General features: G+C 43.0%; 1 protein-coding gene across 2 annotated transcripts in view; it reads left to right on the top strand.

Moving 5' to 3' along the window:
* ITGA2B (integrin subunit alpha 2b) overlaps positions 1 to 23,556 on the top strand; it is a 78,792-nt gene extending 55,236 nt beyond the window's left edge. For both annotated transcript variants that reach the window (XM_044296448.1, XM_044296447.1), the window contains exons 22-31: positions 115 to 201; positions 1,667 to 1,746; positions 5,252 to 5,332; positions 15,708 to 15,813; positions 21,032 to 21,181; positions 21,460 to 21,615; positions 22,150 to 22,263; positions 22,554 to 22,655; positions 23,122 to 23,244; positions 23,359 to 23,556. In XM_044296448.1, coding sequence (XP_044152383.1) covers positions 115 to 201; positions 1,667 to 1,746; positions 5,252 to 5,332; positions 15,708 to 15,813; positions 21,032 to 21,181; positions 21,460 to 21,615; positions 22,150 to 22,263; positions 22,554 to 22,655; positions 23,122 to 23,244; positions 23,359 to 23,424 — 1,065 coding nt within the window. In that variant the 3' untranslated portion in view covers positions 23,425 to 23,556. The remainder of the gene's footprint in view (positions 1 to 114; positions 202 to 1,666; positions 1,747 to 5,251; positions 5,333 to 15,707; positions 15,814 to 21,031; positions 21,182 to 21,459; positions 21,616 to 22,149; positions 22,264 to 22,553; positions 22,656 to 23,121; positions 23,245 to 23,358) is intronic.
* The last annotated feature ends 546 nt before the right edge of the window (positions 23,557 to 24,102 follow it).

Here is a 24,102-nt window from a genome sequence, read left to right as displayed (position 1 = left end):
ACCATAGGTATGTTAGATAATGTAAATGCCCTATTCAAGTGATAATAATAGTAATATCTGATGGTAATAATTATTATATATTTTTTTTTTAATATTATTATATTTTTTTTCTAGGAGAAACTAATCTGTGCCCCAAAAAAAGCAAATGAGACTGAGCTTGTTATTTGTGAGCTGGGGAATCCCATGAAGTATGGGGCAGAGGTGAGTTCTATCTGGGCATCGTGGAGAGCATTAATCTCTTACTGATCTCTGCTTGTAGTCATTCAAGGAACTAGTAACTTTTTATTGATTGACAGCAAGCAAAGATTTTGAAAACGGTAAAGAACTGATATAGAAAAGTCTTTAACCTCTTAGTGACCAGTCTGTTTTGGCCCTTAAAGGGGTGGTCTCACTTCAGCAAATTACATTTATCATGTAAAGTTAATACAAGGCACTTACTAATGTATTGTTATTATCCATATTGCTTCTTTGCTGGCTTCATTCATTTTCCATCACATTATACACTTCTCATATCCATGGGTTACGACCACCCTGCAGTCCAGCAGCGGTGGCTGTGCTTGGACACTATAGGAAAAAGCACATATAGTGGGCAAGCACAGCCACCGTTGCTGGATTGCCGGGTGGTCTTAGCCCTTGGAAATGAGCAGTGTATAATGTGATGTAAAAATGAATCCAGCCAGCAAAGGAGACAATATGGATAATTACAATACATTAGTAAGTGTCTTGTATTAACTTTTTCTACTTGATAAATGCTGAAGTGAGACAATCCCTCAAATGACTAAGCGATAAAAAATAAAATAAAAATAAAAATAAATTTTGCCTTCCAAAGGCCATAACTTTTTTATTTTTCAGTCTATGTAGCCATATGAGGGCTTGTTTAGTTGTTTCGTTTTTAATAGTGCCACTTTGGGTACACATAACTTACTGATTAACTCTTTCTGGGAAGGTGATGGGAAAAAACTGCAATACTGCCACTGATTTATTACGTTATACATTTTGCAGCATTCACTTTTCGGCATAAATGACACAATTATTTTATTCTCTGGGTCAGTATAATTACAGTGATACCCAGAACATATCGTTTTTTTTACGTTTTACTACAAAAACTTTTTTTAATGAAGAAAATGTTTTTCCATAGCAACATTCCAAGACCGATAATTTTTTTATTTTTTTTTTCTACAAAGTTTTGCGAGGGCTTGATTTTTGCTGGACAACTTGTAGTTTTCATTGGTATACTTTGGGGTACATATAGGTGCAAAACTCAGTTCTGGGACCCACACATATGATGAGAACAGTAGTCCCCCGTCCTGCATACTGCTGTTCGCTTCATAAAGAAGAAGTTCCAAAAATAGCAGGTTACGCATGCTACACTATTTTCAGAAATCCTAGAGCTGTGCATGCATGGCCACTTCTCCATTCCCAGCAGCCATGAGATGGAGTCGGAGACCCACTGTTCTCATTATAGGTGTAGGTCCCACTTCTGGGATGGAAAAAACCCTTTAAGTTGCTTGCAAACTTGTATCTTGTGCCATGGTACCTGATGTAATACTTTTGTGCAACCAGGTGAAACCACATATTGGTTTAGCTTGTCCTGAACGTCATATCATTTGCTGGCTTTTGGTGTACATTCACAGATTTTCCTGCTTTTTTCCTCCATATACTTTAGATATCTGCTGCACTGCAGCTGACCATCAGTAACCTGGAAGAGAGTGGGAGCAACATCTCTTTCCCTATGCAGATAAAGAGGTGAGGCTCAGGCTTCCTTGTACCTCTACAAACCCTTCATATATGAATAAGGATGATGAATTCTTCAGACCTGGGCTGTGTGATCTCATACAATGTGTGTACATGGGTCATGTTAATAGAAGAATGTAAAAAAGTGTTATAAGCCAGTGTACTTTTTATTTCCGGCCTTAGCAATGCAGACTGATCCTGGGCCTGTGTTAATTTATGTATTTATATTCTTACTTTTTATGTAACATATTTAAGGCATAAAGAGGGAGATTTAGCCCTCATGGACGTGACCATGTCTGTATTTTGATCCTCAAAATATAGATACCTTCTGTGTGGATTTTGTATTTTTCTCACTCCTCAATCAATAGAAAGAGATAGCCTTAACCAAAATATCTGTGAAGGTTCTCATTTATCCAGGTCATGGTATATCTGTAAAGAATAAATCAAGGCAACTGGACTTACTGTAGATTTCTTGAAAACGTTTCATGCAGGTCATTATCACCTACTGACTCCAATTAGGATAATGGAATCAACACCTCTGACCCCATGCTGGGTATAATTACCAGATGTTGATTCAGTTACATTTTTATTCCCAGATAATTTTTGTACAGTCACTCAGAATTGAGAAAGCTCATTGGAAGAATGAGTGAAACGTTTTCAAGAAATCTACAGTAAGTCCAGTTGCCTTGATTTATTCTTTACAGATATGCTTAACCAAAAAAGGTCATGTTCCATAATTTGTAGAATGGCAATTCAGATCCATAAAAAAAACGGATGTGTGCATGCCTTTTAATGAATTAAGCACATATAAAATGAATTCTCCTACAAGCAAGTGTCAATTTCAATTGGCTCTTTGCCCGAATTTTATGGGGCAATATGCTGTGCGGCACTGTGTTATGTGGTATTTTGCTCTATGGTATTGCGGAAAAATGAAATAAATCACTTGGGCGCCGCCAGCGCTGTTTTCCTTTGTGTGGTCCTGGTGTCCTCTCTCTGGGCTTCCGACAAGTTTGAGGACCTTTCCCACTCAGCCAATCATTGGCCGCAGCTGTGTCACGTGTCAGACCAGTGATTTCCCACTGAGCCAATCATTGGCCTGACACGTAACACAGCTGCGGCCACTGATTGGCTGAGTGGAAAAGGCCTTCAAACTTGTCGGGAGCCCAGAGAGAAGATACTAGAACCACACAGAGGAGAAGGGGAGCTGCTGCAGACGGGACCAGGGCCAGGGGAGCATAATGTTTTTTTTACACAACATTAATAGGGGGGGGGGGTGACATGGGAGGGGGGAAATCTGCCATGGAGGGGAAGAAATGTGACATTGAGGGGGAGAAATGTGACATTGAGGGGTGAAATGTGACATTGAGGGGGAGAAATGTGACATTGAGGGGGAGAAATGTGACATGGAGGGGGAGAAATGTGACATGGAGGGGGAGAAATGTGACATGAGGGGGTGAAATGTTACATTTCTCCCCCTCCATGTTAAATTTCTCCCCCTTCATTTCACATCATCCCCTCCTTTTTACATTACCCCCTTTGTGTCACATTTCTCCCCCATGGCACAGCACACCCCCATGTCACATTTCTCCCCCTCCATGTCACATTTCTCCCCCTCCATGTCACATTTCTCCCCCCTCCATGTCAAATTTCTCCCCCCTCCATGTCACATCAGCCCCTGCGTATCACATTTCTAATCCCCCCATGTCACTTTTCTCCCCCTCCATGTCACTTTTCTCCCCCTCAATGTCACATCACCCCCTTCTTTTTACATCACCCCCACCGAGTTCTGGGGGGGGGCGCCAAAATGTAGCTTCACTTGTGTTGTCAAAAATCCTTGCACCGGCCCTGGTATTATCCTATAGATTGTAAGCTTTTGTGGGCAGGGTCTTCTACCTCTCTGTACCAGTCTGTTAATAGTTTCTTGTTTATTGTATTTTTATATTTGTGAAACCCCAGCTGGGTGTACAGTGCCATTAAAATAATGGCGCTTTAAAATAAATAATAATATAAGTTTCTTGTGCGGGATATAGTCCCTAGCAGCTCCACATTCTGCCTCTAAAGTATGTCCAGGCTCCCAAACCCTTTCATCTCCTGGTCCAGGTGGCTGTGGAGTCAGGAAGTCTCCACAGCCTCAATTTTGCACACATCTCCTTTCAACAATGGTATGCTCCACCATATGTCACTTTTGCTCTTTCTCTTCTCTGGGAATTAAGAAAATAAAATTACTGAAAATACTTAAATATTACTTCATTATAAAAATAATCACAAATACCTTTCATTAGTTATAATGGCTCGTTTTGTCTGGGGAGCAATCATCAGGGGCAATAAATTGTCCGCTGTCCTATTAGTGCACACAAAACCTGTCCTAATCACACAGAAGGACAAGTTACTTCATAACACTGAGCTAAAGAGCTACATCTCTGCTCTGCTTGTGAGGGATTATGATCCTAAATACAGTTTAATATGATCTTCAGCTGAATCTCTGGGGAATTTAGTTCATGAGGAGACATCAAGTACAGAGAGGAGGGTGAGGATGTGGGTAATGAGCAGCAGCACTTGTATGCAGTCTCCATTACCACAGCCCCACATTACCACAGTCCTTTTTAGCTGTGTTCAGGATCATAGTCCCTAACAAGCAGAGCAGAGAGGAGGATGAGGCAGCTCTTTATTTCAGTGTTGTGAAATAATTTGTCCTGCTGTGTGATTAGGGCAGGTTTTGTGTGTACTAATAGGACACCAACCATTTTATTTCTCTTAATGATTGCTCCCCAGACAAAACAAGCCATTATAACTAATAAAAGGGGTATTTGGGAATATATTTATAATAAAGTAATATACCGTTTTTTTTGCCCTATAAGACGCACTGGCCAATAAGACACACCTAGGTTTTAGAAGAGGACAATAAGAAAAACATATTATTCATTAGACCTCAGATCAGACCAGCAATCAGACCCCAATAAAACCTTAGATAAGACCCCCAATCAGACCTCAGCTCAGACCCCAATGTGAATGACCCCCAATCAGACCTTAGATAAGATCCCCATGTCTCTCATCCACCCTCAGCAGCCCCCATTGCCTCATGCTTGATAAAAAAAAAAAAACTTGTCTCTTCTGATCCGGCCGCTGCCGCTACTCCCCGCCAGCGCAATGTTTTTCCTCCTGCAATGTTTTTCCTCCTTCTGAACCGCCACGCACAGCATGAGGTCACAGAGCGCCCTCACGCACGCATGCAGCATGTTAAATGTGAGACAAAAATGTGATGTGAACCCAGAATTAGTTCCCTCCTACTCCTCCCTATGGGGAGGGTGAAAAGCTACACCTAATAACGGTTACTACGGCCTGTTAACTGCTTCTGCAGCGCACACACGATATTCACATAAAAATATACATTAACCCCTTAAGCAGTGGACTGCTGCTGTAGCAGTAGCAATGGAACCCTGCACGTGGGCTGTATCCAGTATGGCTGCTCAACTTTTTTAGCCTAAATGTAACATTTATAATTATTATTTCATTTCAGCCGAAACAGTCAAAATTCAAGCAGCCCAATAGTATGGGTAAATTTGGACATTATAGTGAAAATGTCTCTCGATCTCAGAGGGTGAGTATGGTTGCAAGGTTTGTATGTTTTTTTTTTTTAACATTAGATATGCCTTTTGCTGAAAGCAAGGTTCCGAGCGTAAAGTGAATCCAGCATGGATAACTTAGGATAGTTATCCTAACATATAATGCAGTAACTGCCAAAAGTATGGAATAAAACTGACACTGGGTTTAGTTGTTGGTTAAAAAATAGAAAAATTGATACAAAGTATAACAGCGACACCTAAAGGGCTTCTGTCACCCCACTAAAGTCCTAATTTTTTTGGGGCTACTTAAATTCCTTATACTGAGATATATCAATATATAATGCTCTTACTCATTTTCGTTCAGCAGTTTCTTAAAAAAATGGACTTTTATAATATGTAAATTACCTCTCTACCAGCAAGTAAGGCGGCTACTTGCTAGTAGCAGCCGCATCCACCTTTCATAAAGACGCCCCCTCCTCATGTTGATTGACAGGGCCAGCGAACGCGCTCGTCCTCTGGCTAGCCCTGTCTGCGTTCAAAATCTTTCGCCTGCGCCGTATCGGTATCGGTCAGGCGCACTGAGAGGAGGACGCTCGCTTGGCCACTCTATCCTCAATGCGTCTGCGCCGATGACGTCACATCTACACCCGGCGCAGGCGCACTGAGGAAGGAGCGGCCGAGCGAGCGTCCTCCTCTCAGTGCGCCTGCGCCGACTGAAGACCGGTACGGCGCAGGCGCCAGATTTTGAACGCAGACAGGGCTAGCCAGAGGACGAGCGCGTTCTCTGGCCCTGTCAATCAACATGAGGAGAAGGCGTCTTATGAAAGGAGGATGCGGCTGCTACCAGCAAATAGCTGCCCTACTTGCTGGTAGAGAGGTAATTTACATATTATAAAAGTCCATTTTTTGAAGAAACTGCTGAACGAAAATGAGTAAGAGCATTATATATTGATATATCGCAGTATTAGGAATTTAAGTAGCCCAAAATATATATATATGACTTTAGTGGGGTGACAGGAGCCCTTTAACCCTTATGATACCGTTGTTTTTTTTGTTTTTTTTTCTTCTCCCCCTGTCTTCCTGGAGCCATAACTTTTTTTTTCATTTATCTGTTCACATATCCATATGAGGGCTTGTTTTTTGCGGGACAAGTTATACTTTCTAATGCTACCATTTAATATGGCATACCATGTAGTGGGAAGCAGGGACAAAATTCCAAAAGGAGTGGAATTGGAAAAAAAAAAACGCAAATCCTCCAGTTTTACGAGTTTTGTCCCTAAGGCATTCCTTTTGCGGCAAAACTGACCTGTGCCCTTAATTATCTAGGTCAGTACAATTACAACAATACCACATGTGTATAGGTTTTATATGTTGTGACACAGTGAGAGGTTTGGTCTGGGAAAACAGGTATTTTCCTCCCAGCATGTGCTGCTGGGCTGATTTTAAGTGCCGGTCCGGGTTTTGGCAGCACCTGGCTGTCATTAAATAGGCAGCTGGGCTCAGAAGCGAGGTCTCTGTGTCATCGCAAGGTGACTTTTTGCTTGTTTGACTGCTTGTCTTGTCATTTGCCTAAAGTGTGAATCAAACCCTGAACTGTTTCATCCAAAGAACTTGTTGTTGCCTTTATACTGCATCTACTAATCCTGTCTACCAGAGAGAAACCTCACAATGTCCAAATACTGAAAAAATAAATTAAAACTTAAAAAAAAAATCGAAATATTCTGACCCCGATGACTTTTGTATATTTTTGTCTACTGAGCTGTGTTAGGGCTCATTTTTTGCAGGTTAATCTGTAGTTTTTATTGATACCATTTTGGATTGTGTTTTTATATTTTTGATCCCACTTTATTTCATTTTTTGGGGTAAGAGAAGCAATGTAAAAAATGGCAAATAGGCAATTTTCATACTTTTTTCCATTATGCAATTTGCCGTGTTGGAAAAAATGTTTAATATTTTAATAGTGCGGGCATTTTAGGACGCGGTGATACCCATGATGTTTATATTTTTTTTTATTATTTATGTATTTGTTTTTTATTTTAAAGAAAGGGGGGTAATTAAAAATTATAATATATATATATATATATATATATATATATATTATTATTATTTTTTTGTACTATTTTTTGTAGCCTTTTAGGTGCCTTCAATGTCCACTACTTTTTTTTTTGTTATTGGATATTACCATACTGCAAAAAGCAGTATAGTAATACATGGATTGCTGAATTCTTATGTTGGCCTGCCACCTGCTGGGGCCAACATAGGAATTGCAGCTCTAATATGTTGAGTCCCTTCAGAGAAACCCAGCCTATTAGAATTAATTATACTATATTATATACTGACTTCCCCGATCACCACTTTTGATGACAGCTAGTGTTGATCGAGCATGCTCGGCCGAACACCAGTTCGGCTCGAGTATCTTGATGCTCGGCACATGGCGGTATTCAGCTGAATACCGCATGTGCTTGTGCACAATGCTTGAGTCTCCTCCCCGCACGTTTCTTGGCTGCTATGCAGCCAAGAAACGTGCGGGTGACTTCTGCCCTCACTGTAATTCCGTAGCCATGTTGGTTACTGGCATTACAGTGATTAGCTGGCCGGAGCGCGTCATCTGGTTCTATGTAGCACCCGGTGATGCGCGTTCGGCTCAGTCTTAGTCAGGGAGAGCTGTGCAGAGGAAGGGACAGACATTGTAGGGAGTAATATAGGAATATTTTTATTAGAAAAACTTTTTTAAGACCCAAAAGTCCTTTTAAGGACTATTGTGTGTGGCAGCAATATCTATTTTTAGCGCATGCTGCACTAAATAGCATGCAATAGTTAGGCCGCTGCAGAAAACAACATTAGCTGCGCCACATCTCATGTATAAATTGTGCGCATCCAAAAAAATATCAGTGACATCCAGTGTACTTTTTCAATAGACGGTGTCCGTTTCTGACAGTGACATTAGCTGCGCCACATCTCCAGTGTAAAGTGTGCGCATCCCAAAAGTATCTGTGACATCCAGTGTACTTTTTCCATAGACTGTGTCTGCTGCGGACAGTGACATTACTAGCGCCACATCTCCAGTGTAACATGTGCGCTTAATAAATTTATCTGTGACATACATTGTAGTTTTTCAATAGACGGTGTCCATTTCTGACAGTGACATTACCAGTGCCACATCTGCAGTGTAACGTGTGAGCTTAAAAAATGTATCTGTGACATATACAGTGTACTTTTTCAATAGACGGTGTCCGCTTCTGACAGTGACATTATCAGTAGCAATCTCCAGTGTAACGTGTGCGCATCCAAAAAATATCTGACATCCAGTGTACTTTTTCCGTAGACGCTGCGGACAGTGATATTATTGGTGATATCTCTCCTGTATAATGTTTCCTCATCCCAAATACCTGTGACATTCCCTGTAATTTTTTATTAGCCTTTATTAGCCACTCCCAAATCCTATTCTACTGTAGGTGTGACATACTTTCAAGCATATATAACATTTAATATGAAGAAGGCGAGCAGTAAGGGACAGGGAAGTGGCCGTGATGCTCATGGTGCACATAGAGGCCGTGGCCCTGGGCACGGTGAAACTGTGCCTGCTGCCAGAGCACAGGAAAAACAATCATCCACGATACCTAGCTTTATGTCCCAGTTTGCAGGGAGGCGCAGGACACCACTCTTGAAGTCAGACCAGTGCGACCAGGTAGTCAGTTTGATCGCAGCAGCTAATGCTTCTAGTCGTTTAAGCAGTACCCTGTCTTCCACCAAGTCCAGTCTCAGTAGCCAAGAGTCTGCTCAACACAATCCTCACCCTTATCCTCCTTCCTCCAACCATTGAGAGTCTAGGCAAACAAGTGATCCCACACTCGGATATTCCAAGGAGCTCTTTTCAGCTCCATTCCTTGATTTGGCCCTCTCGCCAAGCACGCTTGAAGAGGGACAGATCTTGTGCCCTGATTCCCAAACTCTTGAGCATCCACAGTCACAAGAAGATGATTGTGCGGAACGGCAATTACTGTTTAATGAGGTGGATGATGATGAGACACAGTTGCCAATAATTTAACGGCAATTACTGTCTCAGGAGGTTGATGAAGAGGATGAGACACAGTTGTCAATCACTGAGGTTGTGGTTAGGTCAACAAGTCAGGAGGATGAGCAGAGTGAGGAAGTGGAAGAGGAGGTGGTGGACGATGAAGTCACTGACCCAACCTGGCAAGGTGGAAAGCCGAGCAAGGACAGCAGTACAGAGGGGGAGGGATATGCAGCAACGCAACAGGCAGTGGGGTGGCAAAGGAGAGAAGGCGGGCCACACCAAACAGGCCCACAACTGTTTCACGGAGCACCCCCTTGCGGAAATTTCCCTTGCCATGGGGTAGGTGTTCCGCAGTATGGCGCTTTTTTGATGAAAGTGCAGATGACAAAAGAATAGTAGTTTGCAACCTGTGCCATACCAAAATGAGCCGGGGTGTGAACACTAACAACCTCACCACCACCAGCATGATCCGCCACATGGCATCTGAGCACCGTAATAAGTGGGACAAACGCCTGGGTCCACCATCTGTGTCTGGTGGTTACACCACTGCCTCCTCTTCCTCTGTGTTACGTGCTGGCTAATCCCCTGTCGAAGGCGCAGGCCCGGATGCCTCCCGCTCTGCATCTGGACTTTCGCAAGTACCATCAGCAACCACATCCACTTTCATGTCCCAGCGCAGCGTTCAAATGTCCTTACCGCAAGCCTTTGAACGCAAGCTCAAATACTCAGCCACCCACCCACAGGCCATAGCACTAAATGCGCAGCTTTCAAAATTGCTGGCCCTGGAAATGTTGCCATTTAGGCTTGTGGACACTGAGGCCTTCCGCAGCCTGATGTTGTCAGACGTGCCGCGTTACGCAATCCCCAGCTGCCACTATTTGTCAAGGTGTGCCGTGCCCGCCTTACACCAACATGTGTCCCGTAACATCACACGTGCCCTGACCAGCGCAGTTTATGGGAAGGTCCACTTAACCACGGACATATGAACAAGTGCATTTGACCAGAGACGCTACATTTCCCTGACTGCACACTGGGTGAACGTTGTGGAGGCCGGAAGTGAGTCATACCCTGGGATGGCACAGGTGCTACTGACACCAAGGATTGTGGGCCCTATGTCGATCAGGGTTTCCGCCAGCAACTACATTACTGGCTCCTACCCCACTTCTCCTCCTCCACTTCCACCTCCGAATTATCCGCATGCAGCACCAGTCAGCCATCAGCTGGTAGCTGGAAGCATTGTAGCACTGCAGTGGGGAAGCAGCAACAGGCTGGGCTGAAGCTGATATGCTTAGGGGACAAACAGCACACCACCGCAGAGCTGTGGTAGGGGATAAGAGACCAGACTGAGCTGTGGCTCTCACCACTCAACCTAGAACCAGGCATGGTTGTGTCTGATAATGGCCGTAACTTGCGGCAGCTTTGAAGCTTGGCAAGCTCACACACATCCCATGCCTAGCCCACGTCTTAAACTTAGTGGTTCAGCGGTTTCTCAAAACCTACTGCCCTGAGCTACTGGTGAAGGTGCGCCGCGCGTGTGCACATTTCCGCAAGTCATCAACAGCTTTAGCCGGTCTGTCAACGCTGCAGCAGCGCTGGAAATTTCCAGCTCCCCGGCTGTTGTGCGACGTGAGCATGCGCTGGAACTCGACATTCCATGTGTTGGCTAGGCTTTCTGAGCAGCAGAGGGCAGTTGTGGAATACCAGCTGCAACATGGTCGTCGCCTTTCCAGTCAGCTTCCGCTACACAAGTGAGGGGTGGGAATGGATGTCTGTCCTCTGTGAGGTTTTAAGAAACTTTGAGGAATCAACACAGATGGTGAGCGGCTATAACGCTATTATCAGAGTAACCATGCCACTTCTGTGTCTACTCATATGCTTGCTGCCCACAATTAAGGATGACGCTTTGCATGTGGAAGAGGTGGAAATGGGGGAAAACATTACACAGGGTGATAGCCAGACCAGCTTCAGTCCGTCTTCTCAGCGCGAATTGGACGATGAAGAGGAGGAGCAGGAGACAGTTCCCTCAGCTACAGAGGGTAGTAACCATGGGAGTTTAATTCCATCTGTTCTGCGTGGGAGGGCAGAAGAGGATGAGGAGATAGCTGTCGTCATCAGGAGGTTGACTCTCAAAGTTTTGCCTGTTGGTACTCTGGCACACATGGCTGACTTCATGTTAGGCTGCCTTTCCAGCGACCAGCGCATTATATGCATTTTAGACAACACGGATTACTGGTTGTTCACCCTTCTCGACCCCCGCTACAAAGAGAACTTCTCATCTCTCACTCCTCTGGTGGAAAGGACGAGCAAAACAGTGCAATACCAGAAGGTCCTTGTTGAAAAATTGCTCCAAAAATTTCCAACGCTGGCGGCAGAGTCCGTAGTTCCTTGGGCAACCGAGGAGGGGAGACAAAGGTAACATACAACAGTTCCAACAGACGCAGGGCAACACTCTCTCCAAAGCCTGGGACAGTTTCCTGAAAAAATTTGGGAAGATGGTGAAGGAGTACATAGCAGACTGTGTAAGTGTCCTCAATGATCCCTCAGTGCCTTACAACTACTGGGTGTCCAAGCTGGACACGTGGCATGAACTGGCACTCTACGCCTTGGAGGTGCTGGCCTGCCCTGCCGCCAGCATTTTATCTGAGCTGGTATTTAGTGCTGAAGGTGGCATTATAACAGATAAGCGTATCCGCCTGTCAACTGAAAATGCTGACAGGTTGGCTTTTATAAAAATGAACAAGGCCTGGATTGACCCTGAATTCTCAACTCCACCAGAGGAAAGCTGGTGAACATAAAGGCACTTTAAATGTGTTGTTTATATTGTACTGAATACATTGTATTCTCATGCACCCCTTCCACTACAAAAAAGGGTATATGGTTGAATCTTCCTTTTCTCCTCCTCCTCCTCCTCCTCTTCCATCATATCAACATGCTTATTTGTCGCATAAAATGCCATCGCATATAATGTTTTACAGGGTCAGCTCACCTGCAGGCCCTCACATATAGATTTTTACAGGGTCAGCTCACCTGCAGACCCTCGCATATAGATTTTTACAGGGTCAGCTCACCTGCAGGCCCTCACATATAATGTTTTACAGGGTCAGCTCACCTGCAGGCCCTCATATATAATTTTTAGAGGGTCAGCTCACCTGCAGGCCCTCGCATATAATGTTTTACAGGGTCCGCTCACCTGCAGGCCCTTGAATATAATGTTTTACAGGGTCAGCTCACCTGCAGGCCCTCGCATATAATGTTTTACAGGGTCAGCTCACTTGCAGGCCCTCGCATATAATGTTTTACAGGGTCAGCTCACCTGCAGGCCCTCGCATATAATGTTTTACAGGATCAGCTCACCTGCAGGCCCCCACATATAATGTTTTACAGGGTCAGCTCACCTGCAGGCCCTCACCTACAATCTTTTACAGGGTCAGCTCGCCTGCAGGCCCTCGCATATTATTTTTTAGAGGGTCAGCTCACCAGTAGAGCACCCGAGCATCCCAAGGTGTTTGACCCGAGCACTTTGGTGCTCGATCAACACTAATGACATCATCTAAGGGTTGTAATGTCCACGATCAGCATTAGGCCTCTTGCACACAACTGTATGGCTCTTTCAGTATTTTGCAGTCCGCAAAAAATACGGATGACGTCCGTGTGCATTCCGTTTTTTGCGGAATAGAACAGCTGGCCCCTGATAGAACAGTACTATACTTGTACGTTATGCGGACAATAATAGGACGGCAAAAACAGAACGTAAACAAAAAAAAAACACGTATATTTGAAACTGTAGAGACCTGCTGGCTATGGCGCCCGCTGCATGTGCGAGTGCATGTAGCAAACGGGTTCAAGGGGTTGTATTAGATGAAAAATATGGTTCTGCCCTTCAGACATATTGTAGCTCAGCCTCATTCATTTGACATACCATAGACATATCACAGGTAGATCATTGGCAAGAGAGGTGCAGTGTCTGGGTGGGAAACTAAAGCCCTTTGCCTGTCTGGACATTACTGTATGTCCGAACTGGGCAGAAAGCATATTGAGCAGGCTCAGAAACCGATACTGTAATTCCGGTCATTTAATCCCTCAGATGCTGAAGTCGGTAGTGAAAGAGTAGCCAAAAAGAGAGGCTCCCCCTGACCTCCAGTTGGCCCCATGGCAAAATTGTGGGGTGTTCATCGGTTGCTATGGCAGCCTGGGACCTTGTGAAGGCTACCAGGCCTGTTATTGCAGCAAGGCTTCATAGGCAGTATGGAGAATCCCCACAGACTGCAATAGTAAACTATAGCAGTCTATGGTGTATTGAACAATCTCATGTTCAAGTTTTTCAGGGAGACTAACAATAATAATAAATAAATAAAAAAAAGTTTAAAACATTTTAAAAAATATATTTTTTTAAAGTACTTAAATTACCCAATGTACCCACTTCTACATATTGAAGTTAACCATATCAAAATAAACATAATTGGTATTGCAACATCCAAAAATTTCTGAACTATTAAAATATGCAGTACACAGCAGGAAAGTGAAAGAGAACACCTGGAAAACTTAATGCGATTGAACTGAGAATGACTAAGTATAAACTGCTAGAGGCACTTGGTCAATGATTATACAACCAAGGTGGTGCACTCTTTGGGTTCTGCACAATGTTTCACAATGTGCCCTTTAGGGTATCCAACAGCTACCCAGGCTAGCTTGATTGCCAAATCTGTCCTCCATCAAGAATGACGAAAGATCTCCAGTGTACAGCAGTCAAGAACCAGCTTGGCTGAACTATTGTTCAAATGCTGGCCATACACATGCAATGGCTGTTACCTGAATGATTGTTTGCCTTACAGCTATCTCTCCCATCTCCATCCCAGTTTTCCCATACGCAAACATGTTCAGCATACTATGGGGCAAGCAGAGAAAGCTGCTGCCAGTTCTGGTGACAGTTTATCTCCCTTGAGAACCAAAGGATTGGGTGAAAATTTGAATTTCGCCTGATCCTTGTCTCCCCCGACATCATCTGTTGAGGGAGAGTCGGAAGCTCCACACACACACATTAGTGTGTTACCTGAACCCGCTGAGAATGAATTCATGAATAAGTCATTTTTAGTGCATGGTGCACAGTAAAGACAAAACCCAAAGAACAATGGCGGAATTGTGTATTTATTTTATTTTTAATTTTTTCTATTTCAACCCATAAATATTTTTTTTTCCATTATTATTAAAAAAAAATATTAATGCAAGTTATGGTAAATTAAATGGTAATGATAAATAAACTATACATATGTTAGTGGTCACCTTGAGTTAAAAACAAAAAAAAGATGCCCTAAGTCAAAGTTTCAGTCTGCAGTCTTTATTCCTTCATTCATGTTGAGACTCTCTGATATTCAGTTTTCAACCTATCCCTAGTTTCAGATGTTTCTCATGTGTATGTGTCTCTCCCAGCAATGCATATTGGATGTGAAATGTGTGTGTCCAGCATGCTGCTGTCTTCACTAGCTCTCATGTATCAGAACAGCTTTATTTATGGACTGATTTCCCCTTCTACATGATCTCTTCTATTGTGTACTGATAGTTACACCCCATGCAGTGCTTGCTGCAGGTAATCTGCTTTCTCTATATACTTGTACGCATCCCTATGCAAACGGTCTTGTGTGTGCTTTCTTCTCTATCTACAGCAGGGGTAGGCAACCAGCGGCACTCCATCTGTTGTGAAACTACTAAGAACTCACATAGAAATGAATGGAGCATGCTGGTAATTGTAGTTTCACAACAACTGGAGTGCCGAAGGTTGCTGATCCCTGATCTACAGTATATGTAATCTACCCTTCTGGAATGCTTTCTCCCCTCTCCACAATATGATGTGCCATTGACAGCATCCAACCCCTTTCTGCTGCTAACACCAAGAAAAAAAGAGAAAGGGAGCAGAGAGATCCATCAGAAGCAAGAGCAGTGCTTTGATGGATTTATGTCATATTCATAAGCTGTGTCAGTTAGGTGAAGGATTTAGGGGGAGATTTATCAAGACTAGAGTAAAGAAAAACTGGCTTAGTTGCCCATAGTAACCGATCAGATTCGCCATTAATTTTTCAGAGCTCCTTTGGAAAATGAAAGGTGGAATCTGATTGGTTGCTATGAACAACTAAGAGAGTTTTTCTTTACATTAATTTTAATAAATCTCCCCCTCAACTCTGCAGAAGGAACATAGTAAAACATAGTAAAAAAGTTTCATTTTGAATTACAGAAGCAAATAAACAATTAAAAAAAGACAGTACAAAGGTATCCATAGCTTTTAATGTCAGTGCACTGTTCTGTATGGTATACTATAGATTTATATGGTAATTGGTGGGATTGGTAGTGCCCATAATGCATATACTGATGATACTTTTTTCCCCTCTTGCATGAAAAAGGAGCATTCACCCTGCAGAAGTCATTCTGCCACTATCCAACTGGGAACTAAAAGAGGATTCAAAGAATCCCGGTGATCGAGGGGTAATAGTGACCCAGATCTATGAGGTAAAACGTGATTATTAAAATGGGTAACCTAATTTGTGTAGATTGGTTTGTGTATATATAGTCTCTGAAGTGTATAGGGTAGCAAGGGTGATGATTGGCGTGGGTGTTTTTTCTCTTATTCAATTTTTATTTTTGCAATTTTTTATATGTAGCAGAAAGCATATGCTCACCTGTCACACGATAAACTAACGTTCGCCATTTGGAACCAAACACCTCAAACTTGGATTCATCTGTTAAAAGAACCTTCTTCCACTGCCTGGTGGTCCAGCGCCTGTTTTTTTTTTATCCCACAATAGCATCTTCTCTTCATGAATGGGCCTAAGCATTGGCTTTCGGCTGCAAGTCAATGGCTTTAGGGCAATATTTGTCAGTCATGATTAACCTTTTTAATACCTTGCTTCCATAATAGCAGCACTGATTTGACCAGTTGCTATGAATCTCCCCCATTTGGAAGACACTTTGATAAATGTGTCCTCCTATTTTGTGGTCACTCTAGGTTGTCCAGGTCTTGCTTGATGATGTATACTTTCGTTTTCAAGGTACACTTGAGGCACTGCACACCATCAAAATAAACCCGCAAATTATGCCCTGCATTTCTCAAAGCAACTAGGGCAGATCGTTTTTCTATTGATAACTCCTTCTTGGGCGCTATTTGCAAAACCAGTTTACATGTTTTCACAAGGTTAGACAATATCATACTACAAGGCGGACAATAAGTTCTTTCATGGTGTACAGTGGTGAATTAGAAACCTGTTTAAAAGAAAAAAACATCTTTGTTGCCCAGAGCAACCAATCACAGTGAAGCTTTCATTTTATAGAATGCTCTTAAAACATGAACACTATGATGTGATTGGTTGCTACGTGCAACAAATACCACTTCTTTTTTTTTTACAAAGGTTTCATAGTCTCATTTTCTCAAAAACTAACGTTTTCAATGATATTTTTTATAAATTATGTATAAATGAGATGCATGCAAGTGTGAAAGTGTCTACAAACTGTAGCTAGACTCCTTTCTGTGCAAAAACACAAACCATGTTCATCCTTTACAGAGAAATATACAAATCTGTATACAAAGTGTACTGAAATTAATGAGCAGTAGTGTGCATTTGCTACATATATATATATATATATATATATATATATATACACACACACACACACCCTAACCCCAAAACAACATCAATTCTTCGGGGTACATTTGCACACAGTTTCTGAAGGAATGCGGCAGGTAGACTGTTCCAGACTGTTTGTAAGCCTTTACACAGACATCTTGGAGAACTTACTCACAGATATGAGGATGTAGGCTTGCTCAAGTCCTTCTGTCTCTTCATGTAATCCCAGACAGAGTCGATAATGATGACATCAGGGCTCTGTGGGTCCATATTATCACTTCTAGGACCAGTGTCAGAATGGGGTACCTAGGGCCCACCAGTAAAATTTATTTTGGGGGCCCACCATCCGGATACATTCAAATATTACCTGCTCACACAGCAGCAAGATGCTACCAGATGATTGACTATGGGGGTCCCTTCAGCAAATTTGAGAAGGTAGGTCCTGGGGAGAAAAGGACACTGGTAGCTTTCCTCTATACCTAGAAGTCATCTCAGCTCTGATCGTGTCTATAATAATAAACTGGGGAGTTTCTTTAACCACCTCAGCCCCCCTAGCTTAAACCCCCTTAATGACCAGACCACTTTTTAAAATTCTGCACTACACTACTTTCACGGTTTATTGCTCGGTCATACAACTTACCACCCAAATAATTTTTACCTCCTTTTCTTCTCACTAATAGAGCTTTCATTTGGTGGTATTTCATTGCTGTTGACATTTTTACATTTTTTGATATTAATCGAAATTGACTGAATTTTTTGCAAAAAAAGTCATTTTTCACTTTCGGTTGTAAAATTTTTCAATTAAAACTACATTTCTATATAAATTTTTCTCTAAATGTATTGTTCTACATGTCTTTGATAAAAAAAATATATTTAGGGCCCCTAAAATACCAGGGCAGTATAAATACCCCACAAGTGACCCCATTTTGGAAAGAAGACCCCCTAAGGTATTCCACGAGGGGCATGTCGAGTTCCTAGAATATATTTTTTTTTTGGCACAAGTTAGCGGAAAATGATTTTGTAAGAGAAAAAATAAATAAAAATAATTATTTTCCCCTAACTTGTGCCGAAAAAATTTATATTCTAGGAACTCACCATGCCCCTCACGGAATACCTTGGTGTGTCTTCTTTCCAAAATGGGGTCACTTGTGGGGTATTTATACTGCCCTGGTATTTTAGGAGCCCTAAAGCGTGAGAAGAAGTCTGGAATATAAATGTCTAAAAAACTTTTACGCATTTGGATTCCGTGAGGGGGATGGTGAGTTCATGTGAGATTTTATTTTTTGTCACAAGTTAGTGGAATATGAGACTTTGTAAGAAAAAAAAAAATATATATATAAATTAAGTTTCCGCTAACTTGTGCCCCAAAAAAAAAATTCTTCTATGAACTCGCCATGCCCCTCAAAAGTGATATTTTTATGGTGCCGCAGCGATTTTATGGTGTTCTTGCAGTGATCAGGAAAAAAAAATTGGCACTGCGGTGGGGCGGACTGAACGCAAGTGTGCGCACAACATCAGGCCTGAATGGGCGAACACTGCGTTTTTTGTAGAGCCTATAGAACATGTCCTATTCTTGTCCACAATTGCATTTTCTATATAGTTCTGGCAATGTGCGTATCCGCAAAATGCGGAAAGCACATTGCCGGTGTCCGTGTTTTGCAGATCCGCGGTGTCCGTGTTCTGCAGAATGGAGCCTTACAGGGGGGTGATCAATGACAGGGGGGTGATCAGGGAGTCTAAATGGGGTGATCACCCTCCTGTCATTGATCACCCCTCTGAAAGGCTCCATTCAGACGCCCGTATGTGTTTTGCGAATCCGCGGATCCATGGATCCGCAAAACACATACAGACGTCTAAATGGAGCCTTACAGGGGGTGATCAATGACAGGGGGGTGATCAGGGAGTCTATATGGGGTGATCACCCCCTGTAAGGATCCATTCAGACGTCTGTATGTGTTTTGCGGATCCATGGATCCGCGGATCCGTGGATCCACAAAACGTATATGGACGTCTGAATGGAGCCTTACAGGGGGGTGATCAATGACAGGGGGGTGATCAGGGAGTCTATATGGGGTGATCAGGGGTTAATAAGTGACAGGGGGTGGGGGGTGTAGTGTAGTGGTGTTTGGTGCTACTTACAGAGCTACCTGTGTCCTCTGGTGGTCGATCCAAGCAAAAGGGACCACCAGAGGACCAGGTAGCAGGTATATCAGACGCTGTTAACAAAACAGCGTCTGATATACTGTAACTTTCAAGGGTTAAAAAAATTGCATCTACAGCCTGCCAGCGAATGATCGCCGCTGGCTGGCTGTAGATGCACTCGTTTACCTGCCGTTTCCTGTGAACGCGCGCTCCTATGTGCACGCGTTCACAGGAAATCTCGCGTCTCGCGAGATGACGCGCCGGCGCGTCGAAGACGAATAAGCCGTCCGCCTCCGTTAGGCGGTCTGGAGGCGGTTAACAATATATCAAGATTTTTCTATGAACATAGGCTGGTTGAGGTGCTGTACATTTGAATATATGTATGAAGTGCAGTAAGTCTACTGTGTTATATGCCACTTGTGCATGGGGTGGGAGATTAGGGCCCACCTTGTTCCATCCGGGGATTCACCTGTACCCCTGTGGGCTAGTCCGAGCCTGTCTTAGACTCCTTCATTACACTGAAGACAGTTAATGACATTGGCTGTATGTTAGAGGCTGTACTCCTGCTGCAGAACAAATTTGGAGCCAAACAGATGCCTTCCTGATGGACAACAACCCTTAAATATAGACCCCATTACTTTCCCCAAGAGGTGGGGAGCATCACACTCTTTGTTTATGTTCGATACAGGGGAGAATAGGCAGAGCATTTTATACCCTCAGAGATATTCTGGGTCTGCTAAATTACGATTGCGAGGTCCAACAGACGAAGCAGCATTGCTGCTTTCTCTATTTGTTGCATAGCACTAGTTGAGCACTATGTTGTGCTCAGGAAGGGGGGGGGGGGGAAACAAAACATAAGGGTACGTCCACACGGCGCAGTTGTGTTGCCATCATGATGCGCTTAGGAACTGTAGCATCTCATTTCCTAATAAAAGTCAATGGGGAAGGTTTCTGAGATGGACCTGCCACTTTCCAAGCTGTGATGACTGCACCTGATTTACGTGCGGTTGACTGCACGTAAAACATGTTCTGCTGCTTGTGGATGCTCATCTCATTGGCTATACAGTTGATTATCTACTTCCATTATATGTTTAACATAATTTACAAGATGTATCACTATTTGAAGTTAATCAAAATGCTAAAGAATCATGAAAATTCACAACAGTTCAAACAACAGTCCATAAGCGATCGTGGGCAAAAAACGCACTCTAAATGCATGATTATCTAATGCGACCAGTCGCCTGCATTCCCTGACCACATCATGACTGCATTACGACTTTGCAGTGTGGTCGTACCCTAATAAAACACATTTGTCTCCTCATTGGGTTCCCCAGTGCACTGGCTTACAGCCCAACGCCTTTATGTTAACCACAGCCAGTCAACCCGTCTGGCCAGGAGAAGCCATGGCTGGACATTTCTGGATTGGGTATGTCGGAGCATCTCTCTGTTCTGGCTCACAGATTGGGGGTCTCCTCTATGAAATCCATATGCCAAATTAGAGCATATGGAAAGGTACGAGTAATGTACCCCCTTTTAGAAAACTTGGTAATCGCAACAGGCTGGCCCACAGTGGAACAGGCGAATCTGCTGGTGAGTCCCTAGTCCCCCTCCCCTTGCACAAGTGTCACATGGCACAGTAGACTGACTGCACTACATATAGATAGGCAGCATACATCATATGCACTGTCCAGTTTATTATAGATGCATCAGGTGGCTGACATGACATCTAGGTACAGAGGAAGGCTAGCTCATATCCTTTCTCCCCAGGGACTTCTTAAAGTCGCTGCAGAGACCCCCATAAACAATCATTGAGTAGCATCTTGCTGCTGTGTGAGCAGGTATATTTGTGCTGTGCCGTGGACCCCCAGAAAGAATTTTACTAGTAGGCCTAAAGCACCCCAGTCCGACATTGTATCACAATATCTCCTCTGTTGTACTAATATTGATTTTATATTCCCTGACAGCTCCACAATGGTGGGCCAGGCACTGTCCATGTTCAACTAGTCATTCAAAGCCCTGAGGACTACGAAGAGGAGCATTTTCTGTACCCATTCGATCTGGTGATAGATGACAACATGAAATGTTCTCCAATGCCACCCGTCAACACTCTACAGGTCAGTGGGCCTCTCCATCTTATCACAGGGCAGCACTTATGTGAGCATTACATTTCCTTCCCAAAGGATAACCTGTCTTTCTGGCTTAGTTTCTTCTCCTGGATTTTACGGTCTCTTCTCACAGTGGTCATTCATCACGGTCCAGCCCTCTATCTGTCATTTTAGTCCCTTTCCAGTTTAATGCTACTCCAGTAGATTTGATAGTTTGTTCTGAAGTAATATATACTGTTGATAAATGTATGATTATAACCTTTGGTATGTTTTTTGGGGTTTTTTAGCTCATGTATCCAACTGTAGCCCCTGTCAGCAAGGCAGATAGTCACAGAGTGAATAGGAGAGAAGCCCCAAGAGATGAACAGGGAGTTGTGATTGCCGAAACTGAAAATCAAACTACCATAGAAGACAGTCGTCGTCCTAAGATACCCATTCTGCTGGTAAGTACATTGGATGAGCAAGTTGTACTGGATCTCTTTTTCCTGATTATCCTAGTCATAGGTAGAATGCTAGAACTACAATGATGTCTGACATTTATGGTTTATTCACACATGGCAGACATAAAGGGGCACATTTATTAAGACTGGCATTTTAGACGCTGATCTTAATAAAGCTCGAAGCTGGCGGTGGTTCCGCCAAAGTTGTGAAGAGGCCTCTTCATAACTTCGGCAGATCCTGTGCCAGTTCTAAATGTAAGACAGCTTCCGAGCTGTCTTAAATTTAGACCTTTCAGCCCCCTTTCAACCCCACGGCCACAATTTTAGACCTGGCGTGAGGGGGACGAAGTCGCAGATTGTGGCTCAACTAACTGTTTCGCCTCAAACTGCTTTCACCAGGTAGAGATGATTTTTATTTTTTTGGGTGTAATGAAAGCTTAGGCAATTTTCCAATATACTTTCTCTATCAATTTTGAGAAGTTTTTAAATATTTTTTTATATTTCTTTATTTTCTTTTTTACATGTATATATTTTTAGAATTGTCATAATTCAACCTGCTGGAAGATCAAATGTGTCATTCAGAATATGGAAAAAGGGCGCAGAGTGACGCTGAAACTTGATTCTGTTTTGTGGGTCTCCAGCTTTCTCAAGGTAATATAAATTGTACCTTATTGGCTTTGCTGCTCTGGTGTAGGGGAGGTGTTCAGTAAGTAACATACTGTACATATAGTAACATAACTCAGAACATCCGAATCGATCTCTGGATCAACAACCTATCTTTAGCATCTACTGTGTCTTAAAAGAAAGGCATCCAGATTGCAGAGCTTTCCCTTCTCCCTACAGACACTGGTGACATAGTGAACCCTAAATTGTGAAATCACTGCCTAGATCAGAAAATTTCACCTTTAGAATACTATATCTCTTAAATGTTGTCCTTTCAGAGACCACAGCAGCAATTCACTTTGCGTTCCAATGGTTACTTCAACGTGACAGGTGTCCCTTACAGGATCCAGCCTCCAGCCCTGATATTTAACGAGACCTCTGTAAGTTTTTTTGACTTTGTTTGCATTAAGATTTGGGACCATACATGCTGTGTTGGACTAGATTTCCTCAAGCCCATCTGAGGAAATTATTCTTGGGGCCCAAACCCCATATCATTAATAAAGTCTAGTTTTGCTTCAAATAAATCGACCCTGGTAGGAAGCGATTGGCTCCAATGGCAGCTCCAAATGTGTTTTTTTTTCCTCCTGGACCTTGGGGCCTACTATGGTATGAGAGCCTGGGCCCACCGAAAGATCCTGATGGACCAGACCAACATTGTACACATGTTGTGCTATACTCAGCCAGTAGATAGACCATGAGTGGCAGTACATGGCGCTAGGTGGTGCTATACAAAAGTAAGCTTAGAAATGGGGAGAGGGTCAAGTACAAATGATGACATGAAAAATGGGTCTGTCAACCAATGGATTACATCTTGCCGTCTGTATCCTCTCTATGTTCTGTTAACAGGCTGACCTGGTGGTCCAGTGGGTAACTCCTGATGGACAGAAAGAGATTCCCTTATGGTGGATAATCCTTGGAGCCCTTGGGGGGCTGCTAATTCTGGCACTGTTTATATTTGTCATGTGGAAGGTGAGTGGGGAAAATGGCCACTATTACCTACTGTGATTGGTTTCTATAACAGCCATTCCTCAGAAGTGAATTACATGCTTTCTCCTCATTGTAATCTGTGTCTGATTTTTGCAGCTTGGATTCTTTCAAAGGAACCGGCCTCCAACTGAAGATGAGGACAGTCTAACCAGTGGGCAGTAATGGATGACCTTTTAGTTCCACCGTTAATGTATTTGTGGTTTGAAATAATATTTTGTACATTATCAGAACCTTAAACTTATGAGTAGCCATAAAATGCTGAATAAATATCGGGCAGACCCTCTTTTCCATTCATGTTGGATAATGATGCAATATATGGTTTACAGTATTTTACCCATTAAGCAAAAAGCGTATATCTGTGGTAACAAAGGCTGGTCGGCTCAGGTCTTCACAGTTAAAATGTACTGATAATCACCTTATTGGCTTGTATATTAGGCTTATGGGATTTTTTATATTTCACAGTCCTTGCAGTCCTGGGTTTGAATCCGGCTGGTTACATCTGAATGGTGCTTAGTCTGTGTTTGTGTGGGTGTCCTCAAAAACATATCAGTAGGTTAAAGAAGTTTTCCGAGAGTTTTTTACTGATGACCTATCCTTTGAAAAGATCCTCAGTATCTGATTGTTGTAGTCCAACACCAAAGACCCCTGTCAATCAACTGTTTGAGAAGGCAACAGCGCTTTCTAGCACAGTGGACGTCTCCAGCTTAGCCTAGCCCTAGGCCATGTGACGGCTTAATGCTTGGTAAGTTGAGAGAAGGCCATGGTGCTACTGTGAGTGCCAATACCTTCTCAAGCTGTTAACATCTGGGACCCCTTCCGATCAGATACTGATGACCTATC

This window comes from Bufo gargarizans, chromosome 6, assembly GCF_014858855.1.
Source record: "Bufo gargarizans isolate SCDJY-AF-19 chromosome 6, ASM1485885v1, whole genome shotgun sequence".
NCBI lineage: Eukaryota > Metazoa > Chordata > Amphibia > Anura > Bufonidae > Bufo > Bufo gargarizans.
This window is presented reverse-complemented; position numbering and strand designations above follow the sequence as displayed.